This window comes from Odontesthes bonariensis, chromosome 23 (assembly GCF_027942865.1).
Source record: "Odontesthes bonariensis isolate fOdoBon6 chromosome 23, fOdoBon6.hap1, whole genome shotgun sequence".
Classification (NCBI taxonomy): domain Eukaryota; kingdom Metazoa; phylum Chordata; class Actinopteri; order Atheriniformes; family Atherinopsidae; genus Odontesthes; species Odontesthes bonariensis.
Genome location: NC_134528.1, coordinates 18,388,192 through 18,406,754, shown reverse-complemented (window position 1 = coordinate 18,406,754; position 18,563 = coordinate 18,388,192). Strand labels below are relative to the sequence as shown.

The following is an 18,563-nucleotide window of genomic DNA, read 5'->3' as shown; positions in this document are numbered from 1 at the left end:
TATTTTATTAAGTGCCACATATTTGAACTATTTAGGCTATTTGAATGAGTGCCGTGCTTGAGTATCAATTCAGAATTCAAGGCTTAAGTCTCGCCAGTGAGACTGAAAGAAGCTGTCATGCAATTGCGCGGGCTCCATTGTATCTGTGAAAGGCCCAAGTAGCACTCTGGGTATTGTTTTCTTTAAATGGGTGTCAGGTTACCTTGACAACCGTATGATGCCTTCCCATAGGCCCTGAGATGGAGAAAAGGCAGGGCCAGAGAAGTAGGGAATGAGAACGGGAACGAAAGAAGATTAAAAAAAGGGAGGCAAGATACTTTACAGCCCCAAAGTTGTTTCTCCCCCCCACACACACACACATTTGTGTGTTTTGCAAACAGGCCCGATGGTTGCCAGTGGGCTGGAACAAAGACCCAAAGAGGTGCGTGTGTATGTGTGTGTGGTTGTCTGAGTGCTGGCTGGTTTATTTTGCATGCAGAACTGTTGAGACGTTTGTGTCTCATTCTGACAAAGAACGGCTGGGTGGTGACTGCAGTTTTAAGTTTATGTTTAGCGTTTCTATCGGTCTAATCACAAACTTCAGACTCAAACACAGACCGACCATAAACTGAAAAGGCTTTTGTGGTTAGTCATTTTGTGCATACAAACTAAAGTTACGCAGTTCAGGTGGAAAGTATGACTGTTCCCATATAATATGAAAAGGAACTTTTTGGGATTTTGGGTACATAAATCAAAATAGAAAAATGAGAAACGTGTTTGCATCTGTAGTTCTCCTCTGCGTCAGACATAACTATCTAATCATTTCTCAGCCGTTTGAATATACTGGTATTTTTTTGTTTTTTCGACAGAAAGATCTTCAGCACTGAAAACAGGCACCATGCGTGTTGCACTCCGGCCTCGAAGGTAAGCCTCTGCAGGAAGTAGTAAAAATGTAGATGATGGTAACTGATGCACATCAGACTTTGTGTCACTAAAACTATCATTGCATCTTCACAGCTGACTATAAACTAAAAGAGTTTTCTTTTCACGTGTCACCGAGTTTCCCCAACACGTGACATCACCAACAGTAGGCCGTCTATCACCTAGTAATCCATTTTAACACAATTTCTCCAGAGTCACTTTACAGCTACGCTACTTTTCCATCCTGCACAAGCACTCAGCTGTGGACATGAGATGTGGCGATGAGTGCTCTGACATCTTTGATGAAATGCAGACTGATACAGCTGAATGGAAAAGTTTTATTTTGGGTCTGAATCTGGAGCTTTACAGGCACCATGAGATTCTTCAAAGTGTTTGTGCATGTACTTGAGCCTGGCTGTTTCTCTGGGTAAGGTCTGATGAGTTTACTGGCCTGATGAAAGGTGATGAAAGGCCTGGTGTGAGAGACGTAATTGCTCTCTCTGCCCCAGTTAAACTGAAGCCCACATAAGCAGTGAGCAGACACATGCTAGAACAGTGCATCATGCTTCATATACTCGCTTTGACACACCACCAGGGTCTCCTCACTTGAAGTCATGGAAGAGTTTAGTTCTTGTTTGAATGTATTTAATCAAAGCCAAAGTCAGACTGTATATCTTTATTGCATACTACTGAAATATAGATATGCAAAGTTTAAAGGAAATTCAACTGCCTAGGTATGGTACAGAATATCTAAAAGTCATCTTGAAATTCACATCAACACTGTCCAAAAAAAGGTGCTGTTGTGCAATATATATATATATATATGTATATATATATATATATACATATATATATATAAAGCAGAAAGCCTTTAATAGTAAATAATTTAAACTCTATATTTAATTGAAAATAGAGACAAAGAAAAACAACATATCTTGTTGTGAAATTGCAATTTGGGTGGGGGGTACTTGGCTCATTTTGACTGATGCCAGCATGTGAAGGCGTTTCTCTGTGTATTATGCCCTCTAGTGGTTGTCTGGTACTCTGCCTGTGCCTTTCTGTGGTCACCCTGCTGCTACAGAGCCTCTGGGTGCCGCTTGAGATGAGCAGCGATGAAGCTACGGGAAGATCACCCGAGGAACAGGGTAACACACAGACGACACGCACAAGCACAAATCGTTTTCTTTCTTTTTTTCTTTTTTTTTTTATAGATAAAATGGTGTGATGGTCAGCACCGTCGCCTCACAGCAAAAGGGTTCCTGGTTTGAATCCTGGCTGGGGCCTTTCTGTGGGAAGTCTGTATGTTCTCCCCATGTAGGCGTGGGTTCTCTCGGGGTATTCGGTCCAAAAAATATGCATGTCAGATTAATTGGTGTTGCTGAATTGACCCCAGGAGTGAGTGCGTGGTTGTCTGTCCCCGTGATGGACTGGCGACCTGTCAAGGGTGTACCCTGCCTCTCACCCAATGACAGCTGGGATAGGTTCCAGCGACCCTGAATTGGATTAAGTGGGTATAGAAAATGAATGGATGGATGTTTTGTATATGAAGTGAATGAAAACAAACCCACAAGAAATGGAACAGAGAGTAGGTTAGGATGTACTAGATGAAGATTTGTACACAATTCGTGGTAGGTCCTGAACCTCATGTATCTTCATCTTGACAGCTGTGGGTTTGTGGCTAAGCTAAACCAAAGTTCTTTTGTCTGTCTATTTGTCGAAACTAAGATATCTAAGAGGAAGTTTAGATGGTTGTTTTTTGCAAAGGCTTTCCTTCTGATTTATACATGAGTGCACACTCCCCATGAGTATTTGTTTTGTAGAATCAGTAGTGTTTTTGGCAGCGACCATGAATAAATGGACATGTTGCCTGTCTTTTGGAAATAGCTCCAATAATCTACAGCTGAGGAAGTCTCTGATTAACATTTCATAGTTTGTTTCTTGCTTTGCTCAAAAGTTACGATTTACTGATTGAACCCTTTTTTCATAGCCCCCTAAACATTTGGATCAGATTTAACGTGCAGAATTAAGCTGCTTTTTGGGGATTCTCCATTGAATTAATTTCTTATTCAAAATTGAATTTCACAGTGTAAAAATAGCTGTCACAAGAAGATTATTAATCAGATATAGAAATCAGGCTAACATAAAACAGTACAAACTCATAGCCTTTTTTAGAGACTTCAACAATCCGGCTACTACTGATTCAGATTGTCATAAAAAGGAGATGACGTTTGATCCAAACAGCCCAAATTTTAGGATTTTTTTTATGCAGACAGTAATCCACTGATGCCTCTCAGCCACAATTGCTTTGTGCTTTGAGGGACCCACCACAAGTTGTGTACAAAGAGCCACCCAGCAACAGTTTAAATTGGGAAAAAAACAGAATACCACACGGGAGAAGCTGTTGGGGAGTGCACGCAGTTAAGTCAACTCAAATTTATCACAAAAAAATGTTTCCAGTTATCAATGTGTCTCTTTTTAAAAAATCATTAAGTAATTATATGCTATAATTTATCATTTAATCTAAACTTCTTTGATGTGATGCTGGCAGTTGTATCAGGGTATTTGAATAGTATCCTCTGGGTATAGTTTAAGAAGATATTTAAAGGTACAGACTCACCCCCCATGACAAACATGCTTGCTTTTACAGTGAGAAAATGTACATTGTTTCGTAAAAATGGTTAAAAGCGTATTTTTTTCTAAACTTTATATCTCCGTGTGACACTTTTGATAAACAAATGGATAATCTCTCATTTCTATGATTTACAAGTAAATGGTGGTCACGCATACTAGCATATCTGCAGACATGCAACTTGACAAGCTTTTGGAATGAAACAGTTATGTAGTTGTCTCACATAACTTGGTACTGGATCCCGTTTCTTCTCTCACATTCGTTTTTCATGGCCAGCACTCATGTAAATTGGGGTATGCTGACGGTCAGCTGAGCAAACAGATGTGAAATGACATCACCGAAATGTTTTCTTTATCATTGCTTAACGTGTTTTTCCCCGTGAGATCCTTATTCCGATAGCGAAAGTCATCTTTTCCCGGCAACTCTTTCCAAGCTCCTCAAAATAACACTCACTATCTTATATACAGAACCTTAGCTCTTCTGACACTCATCCGTTCTTAATCTGGATGTTTGAGCCAAGAGATCTTTAATCTGCCTTTTCAAATAAACTGTAGTGAAGAGTTTAGTTTGGCATTTAGACAGGTGAGGTCATAATCTTGACCCCTCAGGATTGCAGTGCACTTCATCAATATTCAATAGGCATCTTCACTCTGTTGTAAATATTAAAAGCCATTTTCTCCTTAAATTTTGATACTGGTTGAAGCAGTATTGCATCCTAACAGCAATCTTAAGCGTTAAAAGATGAAGAATAAGGATGGTCTGGTCCACAAACTCATGTTTTGCTTCGGATTTTTCTGCTTTTTGATTTTTTTCTACCTTTCTCTGCCTATAAACAAGGACAACTGCTTTTTTTTTTAAATGCTCACATTTCATGAAGCAAGAACACATGATTTTGAAATGTTTTTCACAAGCCAAAGTGGATGGGAACCACTGGGTTGATGAATCCACAACAACCGACTAAAGTCGGCATAAACATGCTGTCTGTGAATAGCCTCCCTCATTGGGCAGGGAAATATCACAGGGAGTTTAATCGTACTGGGACCTTGAATTGGGATTCTAGAGCATAAATATATGATTAGCATGTTGAGCTCACCTGCAACCATAATGGTGGAAACATTAACAAGAACATGCAGTCAGAATGTATTTATGAGTATGAGTGTGTGTAGGAATGTGAGGTGACCGCAGAGGTTGGGTTTCACTCAAATATTTCATTGTCAGCAACTGAGTCATTAACATATAAATCTGTGGTAAAATTGCTCTGGATATTTGCCTCTGAAGAATTGATCCAATGTCATTTACCATTGTGTAGCGTGTGAAAAAAACCACATCTATAATCGCTGTGCCATTTTCTCCACATTATGTTAACAATAGTAGCCTCCTGTTTCATGAGGATTTTTCTGTGACACAGCACACAAATATTATGATAGGAGGTCCAAAATACATAGCAAAACATCCCGTTTCTTACTTTGTATCAAAGGTCAGCATGGCTTTGGCTTTCATCGGCTGGAGCTTCGCTTAGAGGCTTTGAATACGGAGGTGCAAAGGCTGAGCAGAGAGAGAGATGACACCCAGCTGAACAGACACGACCTCAGTTTGCTACTGCAGAGGTATTCGATAGCTACTGTTTTCTTATATGTGTTTCTCTTTATATTCAAATACAACTATGACACAGTGTTAGCGTTTCCGTGTGTACAACTAAGACAGACAACAGAGTTTCTGCCTACTCAGACTGTGGAATACTTCAAGGTTTCTGTTTATTTTCCAGTTTTAGACAAGACCAGCAAGGCTTGGCCCGCTTCGTAGAGAGGGAGCTTCAGAAAGTGTCCCAAAGACTTGATCAGCTCAGCCATCATCAGCACCATCATCATCAAGCTCATACCTCGGCAACAAATGATGACATTCGCCCACACACAGGTAAAGTCAAGATTCAGTCTGAACTAATTTGACTAAAGTGACTCCTGTTATTACAGTTTGGGGATTAAGGGTAATTTGATTTCCTTAGTAGTAAGTTGAGCTGTCTAGGATAGATCATATGAGTGAGTACAAACAAAAGTGCTGTATCCAATTATACAGTCTATATATTTCAAAGATTTAGATCAGCTTTTAGTAACAGTGCTGTTTTTATTTCTGGAAAATCCAAACCCAAGGTCTATAAATGGCAAAAACAATTACTACTTTATTACCTTGATGCTCTATGGTATGAACAATACTAAAAATACGAGGCTGGAAAAAAAACATGTATGCCAATTGTCCTCTGGATGGAGGCTTTAGGAGACAGTTTTATTCTTCATAATTTAGTTTGGATTTATTATCAGAAGGTGGAAACATACGTTACAATAACTGCTCATTTTTAAACTGAAACTTTTAAAACCTTGTGGTAACTGGTATCCTTGGAGAGCCCACTGCAAGTCGCCTGAAAAGCTATGACAAGATCAATAAGCTTCCAGATTTCAATTTCCACTGTGTGAAATTTCATGAAGGAGTGGCAGCTCTGTTATTTCACTGTGCAACAGCAATGCACAAATGGCATCTGCAAGGAAGAGTCATAAAGAATAAACTTTGCCAGTGAACTCATCACAAAAGTCAAACTCTGAACAATCTAAGGTAACACCTTGGAAGCCATTATTGGGAAAAAAAATACTGTGGATAAATTAAAGGGATAGTTCGTCTCTTTTGACATGCCGTATGACATCCCATACTAGCAATATCATTTATGATGATATCCGGCTAGTTTTTAAACCCCAGCTAACTAGCCGGACTACTTTCGTCAACGCCAAAACGAGGCCGGAACTCGGCTCACAGGATGCAGTAGGGGGTAAGTCAATGATATTGCTAGTATGGGATGTCATACAGCTTCATGTCAAAAGAGGCAAACTATCCCTTTTAGTTCAAACAGAGCACTTAAGTTACATTGCAAAAAGGAAGAAAATAATGCCTTGATTACTATTCTGTATGATGCTGCAATCCAGTCGCACTGGGAACAGCCTCAAGATATGCCAAAATAAATAATAACAGGAGGTGAAGCCTTCTAGAAAAGATAATTCACTAGCACGGGTCTCCAAAAGTAAAAAATGTTGACATTTGTATGTGCTTCTTTTCACCTCCAAAATTGTAACGTGTCAGGTATTAAAATGTCAAGGGTAAACGCAGTGAAATAGGATTTGATTTCAGGAAAGATTTAAATAAGAGTGTAGGATTTCTGCAGACATGGTAGGTGTTTTTACCTCTTTACCTTTCATTTTATTACTAAAAGCAACTTATTGATCAAGCTAAATGATTATTCTCAGGTTTGTCGCGGTTTTATTTTTCACTTTCACATTCTGCCTACATCAAATAGTTACGCTCCCTCCTCTCTGCATGTTGCCAGCTTCAATAATTAGCCAGTTGCAAACTTCTCTATGGCTGTCTGCAATGGTAGTTTGATACTTTCAGCCAAATGCACGGTTCATAGGCTTAGTAGAGGTTAACCACACAGTGAAATTAACAAGCTGTGATAATAGAGGGTGTGAATGGGGGGGGTTAAAGGGCAGTTGGTGCAGGTGGTTGTAAGGGATGAAATCCTTGAATCGACGTTTAACAAGTCCCACAGAGCCAGCAGCGCCAATCAACTGGCCATTTGGAGGAAAAAAGTTTACATCCACCTCCTGTGAGGTGTCAGGTGAGAGCCGGGTTACGCACGCCAGTTGGCACGTGAAGAGTGTGTAGGTATGTTAACGTTCATGTGTGAGTGTGGTGGGGATGGGTTTGTGTGCACTCACCTATCTGTTTGAAAAAGGGGATTCAAACCACATCATTATGTGCTCATGTGTGTGCACGCGTTAGTGAAAATGCGTACAGTTAAAGTGCTGAATGGACTCACATGCCCCCTGCACACATACAAGCACACACGTCCCCATCACCAGCCTGTTGGCCCCTCACCCTCTTCCTCTCACATTACCTCATACCCATAAAATATGGCTGAATTACCCAGGAGTCCTTTCACCAACTTGTCTACTCATACTCTTGTTTTTGCAAAGGGGGAAACTTATTTTTTCTTTTTGCTGTGCTCCTCTAGCATATCACCGTTTTGAGGCCTTCACACCTCTGTTCTGCCTACAGGTTTTCTTATCTTTTTTTTCTCCTCTTTTCCTTTTTACTAGGTTGTTTTACACAGTCAAGGACTGTGTATTTTGGCAAGGGCTAGCATTGTAAATTGGAATGTTTTGGTGAGAGGCAGGTGGGTCAGGTGTGTGTACACGTTTGTATTCATTGCACTTGATTGACACTGCCTACAGATGGTAGGGGGGCTTACGGGAAGGGGCCTCTGAGAACACACTGCCTCCACTCTAATGCCAGTTACAGCCATGGCTGCACTAAATGTCATGCTGACGGCTGCTATTCATTCTGCACATTTCAGTCGTAAGGCTGTATATCAAAGTTACTGTCTAGTGTTCTTCATTACCCAAGTTTAGCTAACTCTACAATGCAGTTTTTGTTCCTGAAGCCGGGATTGTAGAATAATGATGCATTAAAAATATCTTCCCCATAGGGCCAAGTGAGAAGTGTGAGGTGCCAATGAATCCTGCATATCCGGTGTGTGCGGAGAAAGTGGAGGTGAGAAGGTGTAAATGTACAGCATGTGGTGGCATAAACTTTATAGCGCTACATCTGCACTGTTATGATTGTAATGAAGAGCTTTGCTTCACCTAAAGTTTTAAGTTTAATTTGTAGTTCCAAGTACATAAGTAAGGTTGAGGAGCATATGAAAATACTGTTTTGAAATATCAGCATCTATAGCATATTGTTCCAGGTAACATGGATGATGAATTAGTTAACATAGTAATAATATTCGTATCTTTTTTTCAATTGATTGTCTTTGGCAGTTCCTGCAGGCACATTGGCAGTCAGACCCCTGTTATGCTTTCTACGGGGTGAATGGTACCACTTGCTCCATTTTGACATATCTTAGCCAAACAGAGAACTTCTGTCCCCTTCGTTCTGGAAGAAACCACTCTGCACTGCCATGGCATCAGGCACCGCGTTCATACACTGTGAAGGTATTCTCTTTACCTTGTGATTTATTAGAAGGATTCTGTTCAACTTAAAATTTTATACAGACTTTCCATTATCTTAAACCTGTAATTTTACCCAGGCTCACACACGTGAAACTCTAAGCCCACTGTACGAGGTGATCAGCAACAGCAGCAGTCCGGCCATTAAATTTATCCGGTCCAGAGTGGAAAGGATGTCTCAACGTTGGATAAAGGCTGGTTTGAGGATGAAGCAGAGCAACAACTACACAGCCTCAACCCAGTTGAAGGTACAATTATTTTAAAACCACAACCCTAGATACTGTACAATATTCAGGTTCATCGTTGCAATTTTTGGCTCCAAGTCTTGACAGTCTTGAACTTTAGAGGGCAGAGACAGAACAAGTATGAGGTATCTGTGCTACATTTAAGTATTTGTTATTCGAATGATATTAAGAAGCCCATATCCTGCTCATTTGAAGATCAATGATTTTATCATGGGGGTCTACTAGAGAGGGTGAGCATGCGTTAAGGTAAATTAATCATACTGTACATTGCTCCAGTGCTCTTATTGAGTTTTCTGTAACAGTGTGCGATGTGATACAGCATGGCTTGTCCCCCCCCCCCCCCCCCCCCCCCATGTTGGCAGTACCATGTAACTACAAGTAACTGATTCAGTTTTTGGGAAAATCTCAGCCAAAGTTTTAAGCAAGCCAAGCATATACTATACGGTGAAATGGAAACACTGCAGACTGCGGATTAGTCAGGATGAATCATCACCTGTGGGTGTAAACAACAACATCTCTGCAGCAGCGCATGCAACACGTTTGTGTTCTATTATGTCGTTTAAAAGTCTGGCACACAAATTACAACACAAATCCCAGAGATCCCATTTGTGGCCATAGATTGTATACTGTGTGCATGACTAATGATTCCACGAGCATGTTTGAACCTCAAGTATGGATTTACAAATCGTTCTATTTTTCTCCGCTGACTGGAGTTGAGCTCTGTGCTGCCCAGTTGTTATGATCATTCCCAAAATATATTTAAACCCTTCTGTAATAAAAGCCTGTCACATACTTATTCATTTCAGTAACCACTCTGTACTTTTCTATACTTCTCTCTTTTCTAAGTCGCTTTGATTAAAAGCATCAGCAAAATCAGTGTAATGTAAGAAATACACATACAAACACATACGTAAGTTGTGTTGCAGCAAGTTTACTCATGCTTCAATAATAAACAGCTGAAAATCTTCGTGACATATTGTACCTACAGTATGTATAGTGGAAAATTAAGCATGGAAGAACTTTTTTTGAGGCATGCCAAATTAACAAATAGGCAGGCGTCATGCAGATTTGTTTCATGGTTATATAAATGAATGAAGAAGGAAAAAGCCTTAACTAGAATTTTGACAATTCATGAGCAGTGTCTTCTTTGGAGAAGAAAAACTCCACACTCTGTACAACCCCAAAAGCACCATACAATCTCTTTAAAAAAAAGCCTTTTTGGGTGTTATAACTTCCCATCTTGTAGGTGCTGCTATACCCCGGTGCCCTTGCTGGGAGTGTCGGCCAGCATTTTGAAGCTTTGGTGGAGAGGGGCGGCCCTCTTGGAGAGCTGGTCCAGTGGGCTGACCTCAGCGCCTGTCTGACAATCCTTGGACACAACCTGACCTTCATCACCTCTCAGCAGCAACTCCACAGGTTATCACACACACCAAAAACAAGAAGTGAACACAGCCATTTTGTCACCTACTGGTTTGTGCCTTGAGAGCATTTGGCCGTCACCATGTTTGTCTTTTTGGAATCTGAAGTAATCATATTTGGAGAACAGGGTTGAGTTGTTTGAAAACTGAATGTCTCTTCTAGGACTAATATCTACTTAATTACGAAATCAATTTTAGAAAGACCATCTTCCCTCTGATCATCAGTTAAATATTTACTCTGAATGGATCTAACACAGGATACCATAATGACTTGTGAGAAAAATGAATTGACATAATTATTCAAGAGTGGTTTACACGATTTGAATTAGGGATGAACAACATATAGTGACCTAAAATTGGTTGTGTTCAGTATCAGCATATAGCCAAATAGGATAGCATCATCTGATATCAGTGGCTGAAATTTCTCTATCTAAATTCACAAGTTTTTTTTGGCCATGTATACTGACAAGTCATCGAGTCGGTAATGGTTTAACAGAGTAAAAAGTTAAATGTTTATTATTGATATTTATTCTTTTTAATCATCGTCCTAAAGAAATGATCTTTCAGTGAAACGGGTTATAATAAAAGTTTGATGAAAGTATGTTGAATGATCAATCTATTCAATTTATGCCCATTCAAAAATAGTGTGATCAAGTGCTGAAGAATTGCTATCAGCTTCCAGCTTTGGTCAAATAATTTTCTTTAACATCAGTGTTTGCCCAGAATTTCCCACTCTGTGCATCCCTCGTTTGAGTTCCAGCTATTGCACTTTAAGACACTTATGCCTTTACTTCTCAGACCCAGACCTAGTGGCCACACCCCCCTTATAGTCCTTAACCACCAATTGTCGATTGCACTGTAGTTTTTTTTAAACTTCTGCCAGATGTAAACGTGGGCTTTGAATCCAGGTAAACAGGAATTTTAATTTGTTTGTCGACCTTGCTGCTTTGCAATCTCTTTAGACTGTAGAGGTATCGGTGGCAAACAACCTTAATGATGTCCTCTCTTGAATTCAACATGTGTTTGTCGTGAATGTACCAGCCTAATAGGTGCTGGACCAGGCCGGGGCAGCTGTCCAATCCAACGGCCTCTCACCTTTGACATCATCTATACTGACTACCATGGGCTTGCTCACCTCCAAGGGTCTATGGGACTGGCTTTCCAGTATTACCAGTATGACTGCAATTTTCTACATAATTGGGGCCCAGGGATACTAGGAACTAGGAAATACATTAGAGCTTTGTGGGGAAAGAACAATGTTTTTGGCATCTAGGACCCTGTATGCTTTCAAAACATAAAAGACTGTAGAGGTCACATGATGACAACAGCTTTGCATGCAGTGAATTGTGTAGATTCTGGTTATCATTGCTTATAAAATTGCACGAAAAGAGTATATCAATTTGAAATGTTAGAAATAAAATCGTTCTAGGTGCCGCTACAGGATCTTGGACTCATTTGGAACTGAACCAGTCTTTAACTTGGCAAGTTATGCACATAACCATGGATATAAAACGCTGTGGGGCAGCTGGGGTCTCCAACCTCTGCAGTACATGACCATGTTCCGTAAGTCTGCGTGTGCATGCTCCCGTTTGTGCATCTGTGATGTATAACACAGCATATCCTTTTCATACACCCCATTAAGCGTCTTTATAGCAGAAGGATTAATAGCTCAGGTTAAACAAGCATGGTGCCCAGACAGAGCTTTTATTCCAACACCTCTCCCTGTCATCTTTCCCACCCTGCTGGTAGATGGAGACAAGCTGGAAGCAGCGGGCCGAGAGCCGCTCCTCGTTTGTCATCCTGGGACACTTGTTTACTTGTCTTCAGGATGAGGAGGAGAGATTGCAGTTAGTTGTGAGAAAGACAAAAGGAAAGAAAGAAAGAAAAAAAAAAGGCATCTATTTGGAAATGGCCAGGGGATGAAAGTCAGCTAGAGGATTGTGTTTTACACACAAGCAGAACTGTAAACAGGCAGCAAGGCCACCAAAGATACTAGATTCAGTCTCAGTCCATTTTCCGAATGTCCACAAGCTGCATGATCCTATCAGAGTATCGTTGCTTATCACTGCTATAATCTCAAGTGTGTGTGTGTGTGCGTATGTGAAGCAGTGAAGTTAGACAGGTGTTGGAGACGACTGGAGCTGAAAAGGATCCAGCAGGAAATTTTGTTCTGCATGAATTAGGACAGATTTGGCATGTGTCTTTTAAACAAGTTCCTTGACTGAGGACAGCAACACACACACGCACTCACACACACACACACACATGTATGTTACAGTACTTAAATCGATGTCTGAGCATATAGCTTTGCTGGCACATTCTTTATTAAGTAAATACTCATCTCTAACACCTTCCCCAGTGTGAGAGAATGCAGCAGCTACCTATCTAAAAACCTCATCTCCTCTTATATGTAGAGTTCTCATTTCCCTGGGCTGATGATTTATGCTGCACAGTATGTTTTTCCTCTCCCACAGAATTTCAATATTAACTGTTATTCAACCGTGGTCACAGTAATAGTTGCCAAAAGTAATCTCTTTGGTCCTCCAGTAACATTTTCCACTCTCAGCTTATTTTTTGACATCAAGTGTTCACCCTGTTTGATCATAGTTTTGTAAAAATAAGCACTGAAAAACAGATAGTTTAAAGATAGTCTAATATCAATCAAATACAAGAGTAGATATGCACACGCATTTTCCACATTTGCACTCTTCATCTCTGAAATAACCTGAAACTCACCTGGATTTTACTTGTAAACTGGTAGGTGGTTATTTTTATATGTCACCCGACTTCTCTATGTTCTGCTGTCTCCAGCTCATACTCCTGATAATTCCTTCCTGGGCTTTGTAAGTGAGGAGGCAGTGAGGAAGGAGATGAGAGAGGATGAGCTTGAGCCAGAGGGCTACAGGAAGGACAGGATAGCGGTTGTCTATGGCAAACAGGACTACATGTGGCAGGTATATAATGACCAAAGAAATATGGACTATGTGTGCAGAAAGACTGAGTTTGCATGTCAAAAGCCAGCTACTGCCAGATTTGCCATGGCAGTAATGATGTTTTTTAATGCATTTTTCTTATGAGGATATATTTGTTTCTTGTTTGAGGATTTACTTGAGGTACTTAGTCAGGGTGACCTACAGTAAATTGCATTTGGCATGCTGCCAGTTTGGAGAAACAGCAAGGAACCCTTATTCGGTTAGTTTGTTCATGTCACGATAAATTTAAATGTTTGTTCAGATTCAAACTAACATGTTAAAACACCAAAGTCATATAATGGCAGAACAGTGTTTGATGGTTTGAAAAGAGCGATATAATAATTTTTGTTCCCTATTATTAAAGATTTTCTGAGGTTTAGAAAAAGCTGTCAAGTATTCCAAATGTATCCTACACTACATACTTCCTGCAGCTGATCCCGATGATCCAGGCTTAGCCTCTGTGGATTTCTGCCTGCATCTGCTTCTCCAATCTGGGGATGTCACGACCTCATGTCATCTCATGTAACCAATACACCGACTGTAGATGAATGCCTAAAAAAAAAATGACCCCTCAGATAACTCAAAGTAAAATATCAATTCAAACAACCAGTTTTGTGTATGAGTGTGTTTCACTGTGTGCGTGTGCCAGGGTAAATCTGAATATGTGAAGGCTATCAGTGAGGAGCTTGAGATTCACGCCACAGTCTACCGGCCTGCAGGACACACTCTGAATCTGCCCAGTTTCATCAGAAACCACGGACTCCTGACTCAGGAACGCTTCCTACGACTTCTCCGCAGAGCCAAGGTCTGCCAAGAACCTATCACAGAAGACAAACTTAAATATTACAAAGAATACATGATGCAATATGAAAGGATGATTGGAACTTTTGCATCATTATAGCTGCCCAGTTTGTTCAAAATACGTTTACCTTCTGCTGGTTCCTTCACATGCAGGTCTTTGTAGGTCTTGGGTTCCCCTATGAGGGTCCAGCTCCTATCGAGGCAATAGCTCTGGGCTGTGTCTTCCTTCAGCCACGATTTGATCCTCCACACTCATCAGACAACAGTGACTTCTACAAGGGCAAGCCCACCACAAGACAGGTAGCTAACAAGTCAAGCCAAAAATAGAATTAAATAAAATAAATGTATACTGTACATAGTTTTTTTGAGACATTTTTGAATAAGTGGTTTGAATTACTGCTCTGTTTTAGTGAAGAGCTAAAAACCCTTTTGGATCTATCAGATCTCCTCTCAGCACCCGTATGCTGAGCAATTCATTGGCAAACCCCACGTGTGGACTGTGGACATGACCAACGAGACTGATATTCGGGAGGCTGTCAAAGCTATTCTGAAAACTGAGGTAACTTTCACTCAACAAACAGTCTCGGCTTTTAAAAAGTATATGCAGACATGTGCCTTTCCCCCTCTAAATTCCAGTTACAGTAGCTCTGAATAAAAGTGTTTGTGTGTGTGTTTTAACAGGTGAAGCCTTTCACTCCTCAAGAGTTAACTTGTGTGGGAATGCTGCAGCGGGTTCGTAGTTACATCACTCATCAGGTACAGAATCGTATTGCACTGGCATAATATCGTTGGCTCCCAGCCCACCAAATTGCTGTAATAGACTTGTTTTATGTAATCTATTACAAATTTTGTGAAAACAAAATTGAATTTATCCCTAATTCTAGTCCTAATTCTTAACTATGTGTTGTATATGAATTATGAAAGCATTAAATATGCAGACTGTCAATTGTTTCAAAGACATTTATCAGAAAAAAAGTTATCAAACTAATAATGGACAACTATCTTTTTCTTTACCATAAATGGCTGAAGGACTTCTGCAGTAAATCTGTCCCTACTTGGCCACCAGAAAGTGCTCTAAGGGTGCATCTGGGCCCATTGGGCCAGTCCTGTATAAGTGTGTGTCGACGCTCCTCCCTCCAATGTGAGCCTGCCCTCTTTCATCACCTCAACGCTCCTGACATATTTACCAGGTGAGAAATCAGCAGATATTCCCCGCAGGTAGTGTGGAGTAAAATACTCCACCGTACGCAACAAAATTCTCATGGATGTCAAATCATTTGAAAAATGGAATCACCTCTCAAAAACTTTATTATTACTTTATTAAAGATTTATTATTTGGTATTTTCGGAAGGGGTTGTGTTTCTCCAAGATTCTCTTCTTCAAATTAGGCAACATGCTTGGCCAGCTCATAGCTTTAATGTAAGTGTTTATAGATTTATTGTGCTTTAGATCAAGCTTCTGCAGACTTGGAGTCAGCCTGTATATTGTTACATCCACAGGCACTCACAGAGCAATCCATAAATCTCTTCTCCACACCACCCTTTTCACTCATGGTGCCCCATATCATCACACTCCCACCCCTGTGTGTGTCACTGTCAGTACTATGTGGTGGTCCTGGCCAAGGTAACACCAGACACACTGAAGTCAATTTGAGTTGAACAAATTTATCATATTTTCATGTCACCAAAGTATTTGCTTGATATTTCCATCAGATTTCTTTTAATTCTCTTTAGAGAAGTTTATTCTGTAAAAACTAACTGCAGTAATCAAGGGTTTTTATCTTGGATGTCATCTGTAGAAGTTGATGACATGCAGTGTCCCTCACAGTGTCCAAGTTGTTTTCCAGAGCAGTGTTGAGCAGGTTGCACAACATCAATAGTGTTGATTTATGGAGAAGAGCAACTTTGATTCATGGTCATATGGCTTGTTGTAAACCTCCTAATTGCACCTGCAGCTTTGCTTCAACAGACTTTTACTTGGTCACTTTTTCAGTTCTTCTGTTAATCCTCCTCCATGCAAAGTTGTGACACAATATAGAGTTCCAAAATTTCAGGAGTTATTTCATTACCATGTTTATGCATTGAACTTACGAGTTTCTTAACTTGTTCGTGTAGTTATGTAGACTAGAAGTATTTGCTTTTGATTGTTCATGAAAAGAAAGACTTTACTTACCAAATAATGAGATAAACCATTTAAATCTTCAAGATGGTTTGACGTATTGATAGGTCTGCTTAATACCAATACATTTATCGTCATTCTGCATTTTGTAGGCTGGGACTGGGATGCTCCAGCATTGTGCAGGAAGTCAACCATCTGTTCCCTTCCTACAGCCCTTGGGGTCGTCGCTGTGGCCTTCAAGCGGAACTTCTTCTGTTCAGTTGTGCTGGTTCTGACCCTTTGCATCGCAGATTGTGTCCCTGCAGAGCTCATCTACCGGGACAGGTGGCACTGTGATCTGACTGCCTTTAAAGCAATACTATGTAACATTTCTACCTTAAAATACAGCTTGAAAAAAATTGTGCGGCTAGAATGAGTTTTAATATTACGATTGGAGTTGCAAAAACTGCGCTATGTAACTTTGCTGGACCGGCCCGGGAGCTGAGCGGAAGTACTTCGACTTGCTTTCTGGCACACCTACCGCAAAAACAAATAGACCCCTCTCACGCTCCCAGGTACATTTGATTACTCTTACCTTCTCGGTCGACATAGCTTGCACCTTCTGACTCCTCGCCGGTTCGTCAACAAACGTGAAAGCGAAAGGGTGTTGTATTTACGACAGTGTAACCGTACATTACCTCCAAGCCTGTAGGGGGAGCTCCATAGTGGGCTTTTTGAGAAGTTACATTGTATTGCTTTAAAGACATGGTAGGTAATCCTGTTCAGAAACACATTTTGTAATACTGGGTGAAATGGTCCGTCTATCCTGAGAGAAATCTATACAAGATGTATTTAGAAAAAGGGACGAAAATAATCAGACCTCTGTGGCAGCTGCAGGACTGAGAAAAAGCTGACCAATCCGAGATCAGCGTCCCGCTGATCTCGGATTGGTCGCCTACAAAAAACCAATCAGATGCCTCTGCTTTCTGCCTACGCCCCCCTCTGCCGGCTCCCTGCTCCATGTGCGCATGCGGTTCCACCGGCTTTGGATGAAGCACTGACGGAATGGGGAGGGGGGGGTGGAGCTTAGAGGAGTGGACACTTTCGAATCTTGCTAGCTCTCTTGCTAGCTCTCTAGGATTACCTACCATAGCTTTAAGTGAGACTACTGTGTGTAAAAACTCAAGAAAAGATGGCATCAATGAGCCATTGGCGATGCATTCGGTGCAGGTAAAGATTCTCAGCCAATGGGAGCAAGCAGTCCTGCCATAGATTTTGAAAGTTTAAGACTCTCATCTGGGGATGGGATAAAACTTGGAGTATTTTATTTATATTCGCACACTGAATATAGTTTAGATATAGTTGAAAATATAGTTACTTGGAAACTCGATTTGTCAGATGCAGTTCTTTGTGACAGTCATTTCTCAGGAAGCAATCATGGACTATGGTTGAAAATACTTGAAAAGCTGAATGACAATGACTTCCAGTTTTGTGTCTGATGGGGCCAAATTAAATCCCTTTTGTTACTGTAGCTTTGCCTAGATCCCTTCGGCAAACATATGAGCAAGATGCACTTTTGTTTAGAAGTAAAGTTAAAGTTAAAGTGGCACCAGTGTGAAGAGGTTTGCTTTGCAGCACTTTTTAACATCTTCCCTCTTACTCACACATAGTAACAGTACGTTTCAGTATTAGATAATAATTACAAAGATAATTATGAACCGGCCAATGTTGCATGAGATTGCAGTAACTCCTTAGAGCTTCACTGGCTGCAAAGATTAGACTTGGCCTCAAAGGGGAGAGGGTGACAGCCTAAGTGATGAGGCTCATTATCTGAGTGAATCATGGATAACCTCTGGATGCCTTTGGGAGGTCACAGCCATATAACCATGATTATACTGTCATATAAACCATTGGTTCCCAACCACCTCTGACTTAGGAAACCCCCTTAGTTCTGCTTTAACCCATGCCCTTCACCAGTGAAGGCAGAGCCTCATTGTTTGTCTCTCCAACATACAGCCAGACAGGCAAAAAGTTACAGAAGATACGACTAATAGTGTTTTCATGAGTTATTTAACAAGAAATGATGCCTTTAAATGAATTTGATCAAAATAAATGACATATTTTAGCCAGATTTGCTTTGCGGCAGGATTATTCCCTAATAGTGACCTGCAGACTTATATATCCCAACCACCCAAGGCTATTTTAAAACCCAGGCTGATATGAGCAGAGGTAAAAACACAATAATTGGAGAGGTTTATACGCTCAAGCATTTTCTCAAAGAGTCACACAGGCTTCTCTCATCATCACCTCCTGCTCAGCAACATGTGAAAGAAACAAATGATAACAGCTAAAGGCCAAACTTCAGCCCACAGTCAATGTTGATGATGATGGGGTGCTGCACTTACACGTTACAGCTGTTAGCAAAGATGGCTCCAAGAAAGGCAACAAGC

General features: G+C 40.6%; 1 protein-coding gene across 1 annotated transcript; it reads left to right on the top strand.

The window, feature by feature from the left end:
* The first annotated feature begins 339 nt into the window (after positions 1-339).
* Positions 340-17,079, top strand: LOC142374370 (alpha-1,6-mannosylglycoprotein 6-beta-N-acetylglucosaminyltransferase B-like). The gene is made up of 18 exons (XM_075458017.1): positions 340-421; positions 849-903; positions 1,930-2,045; positions 5,007-5,136; positions 5,295-5,443; positions 8,058-8,122; positions 8,392-8,565; positions 8,661-8,828; positions 10,072-10,241; positions 11,285-11,416; positions 11,673-11,806; positions 13,055-13,197; positions 13,865-14,020; positions 14,170-14,316; positions 14,459-14,575; positions 14,698-14,772; positions 15,046-15,206; positions 16,287-17,079. Exons 2-18 carry the CDS (start codon positions 878-880, stop codon positions 16,468-16,470), a joined length of 2,247 nt encoding a protein of 748 aa, XP_075314132.1. The 5' UTR covers positions 340-421; positions 849-877; the 3' UTR covers positions 16,471-17,079.
* The last annotated feature ends 1,484 nt before the right edge of the window (positions 17,080-18,563 follow it).

Bases quoted from the DNA above. Each gene is read 5' to 3' on its own strand.
- LOC142374370 (XM_075458017.1), top strand. From the start codon at position 878: ATGCGTGTTGCACTCCGGCCTCGAAG. The intron at 11,417-11,672 runs GTATGACTGCAA...AAATCGTTCTAG, and splicing joins CTGGCTTTCCAGTATTACCA to GTGCCGCTACAGGATCTTGG. The intron at 15,207-16,286 runs GTGAGAAATCAG...TGCATTTTGTAG, and splicing joins GCTCCTGACATATTTACCAG to GCTGGGACTGGGATGCTCCA.